Here is a 1,694-nt window from a genome sequence, read left to right as displayed (position 1 = left end):
TCTCTCTCTCTCTCTCTCTCTCTCTCTCTCTCTCTCTCTCTCTCTCTCATGAGTTCTGCAGATTTAACTTAGGTTCTCACATTTACAAAGTAAGCACCCCCTGACTGAGCTAGCTCTTCTGCCTTGCATTTAAGTATTATTGACTTTATCAAAGAAAAGCCATTTTACCAATAAATAATAATTAATTATTAATATTAATATTAACTTTAATAAAGGAAGATGCTCTTCGGTGGGCCTTTTTGTAGGTAAAGTATGCAGACACAGTGACCTCTTTCTCTTTCCTGAACAAGAGAGGTGTTTGCTTCTGGGGATGTACACTTGCTGCCTGGGATGTGCCTCACCCACCCCACCCCCGCAGCACTGGTGTGGTTTGATTCCCTCTTTTTGAGTCTCTGCTTAAACGTCCACTAACTGAGTGCCTTCACACTTCAGACTGCACATGAAAACAATAGCCATCGCAGGTCTGCTCTCTTTGACACCACTAAGGAGAGAGCTTTGCTTATGTTACAGTGTTTCTCATTCTTGTGCTAATATTTGCAGCCCTAAGAGAATGCACAGCAAGTAATGACCTGCATGCCTGCTCTTAACAATACGATAGCCAGACTAAATTGAACATACTCTATCTCCTGCCGGATAGTGATGGAGTAGTTTTTGCTGTCACTCCCAGGCCTCAGGATCATATTTCCCCAAGAAGGGTTCTTTTCCAGCATCGCAGTTGCTTCTTTCCGGGAAACTGCATAAAAACATCTACAAGTATGAGATGGAAAGAAAAAAAAAAGGTTTAAAAAATATCTGACGAAGATAATTTCTTGAAAATAATGCTACCAAAATAACTTGAGAGCTACAATATTTGTCTTTTAAACATAGAGAACATGAAAAGCAATTTACTTTATCATGATAACCATTGAAAACTTATGAACAACTAATAGCATAGCCCCAGTTTCAATCCATAACAGGTCTTTGGTTGATTTGTTGGTCGTTTCCATGCAGGACTCCAAAATATCCTAAGGCTCTCTTTGGGGCTCTGTTTTTCTTGTATATCTCTTTATTTGTTTTGAGATGGATCTGAAACTCACCATATAGACTATGCTGGCCTTAAACTGGCCTTAATCTACCTGCCTCGTCTTGCCAGAGCTGGGCTTGAAGCTAGAAGCCACGCCAGCCAAGTAGGGCTCTGTTTTAAACACCTGACAGTAAGACTGTGTATGAACTGACTCTATTTGGCATAATTTGTTGTTTGTAGGGTTTTGTTTCTTCTTTTGATATTTTGAGATTAAGTTTCTTTGTATAGCCATATAGCCCCAATTGTATGGCTGTGTCGATAGTACTTACTCTTCAGACCAAACCGGCTTTGAAATCAGAGACCTACCTGCTCCTGCCTATGCCTCCCGAGTGCTGGGATTAAAGGCATGCTTCGTTTATAACTTGTGTTAAAATGGCACCCATAGTATTTTTAGACATAAAATTAAAGAAGTAAAACTTCCTGTTTTAGTACTACACAGCTATTAAAAACAATGGATTTATGAAATTCTTGGACAAATGGATGTATCTGGAGGATATCATCCTTAGTGAGGTAACCCAATCACAAAAGAAGTCACTAGATATGCACTCACTGATAAGTGGATATTAGCCCAGAAACATAGAACACCCAAGATACAATTTGCAAAGCACAAGAAAATCAAGAAGAGGGAAGA

At 39.4% G+C, this 1,694-nt stretch overlaps 1 protein-coding gene across 1 annotated transcript in view; it reads right to left on the bottom strand.

Moving 5' to 3' along the window:
- The window catches only part of Stap1 (signal transducing adaptor family member 1), a 34,196-nt gene that overhangs the window by 12,103 nt on the left and 20,399 nt on the right, over positions 1–1,694 (bottom strand). Inside the window, exon 6 of the mRNA XM_021163709.1 lies at positions 619–747. Within this exon, the coding sequence (XP_021019368.1) occupies positions 619–747 (129 nt within the window). The remainder of the gene's footprint in view (positions 1–618; positions 748–1,694) is intronic.

The sequence above is a fragment of the Mus caroli genome, chromosome 5 (genome assembly GCF_900094665.2).
Source record: "Mus caroli chromosome 5, CAROLI_EIJ_v1.1, whole genome shotgun sequence".
NCBI lineage: Eukaryota > Metazoa > Chordata > Mammalia > Rodentia > Muridae > Mus > Mus caroli.
This window is presented reverse-complemented; position numbering and strand designations above follow the sequence as displayed.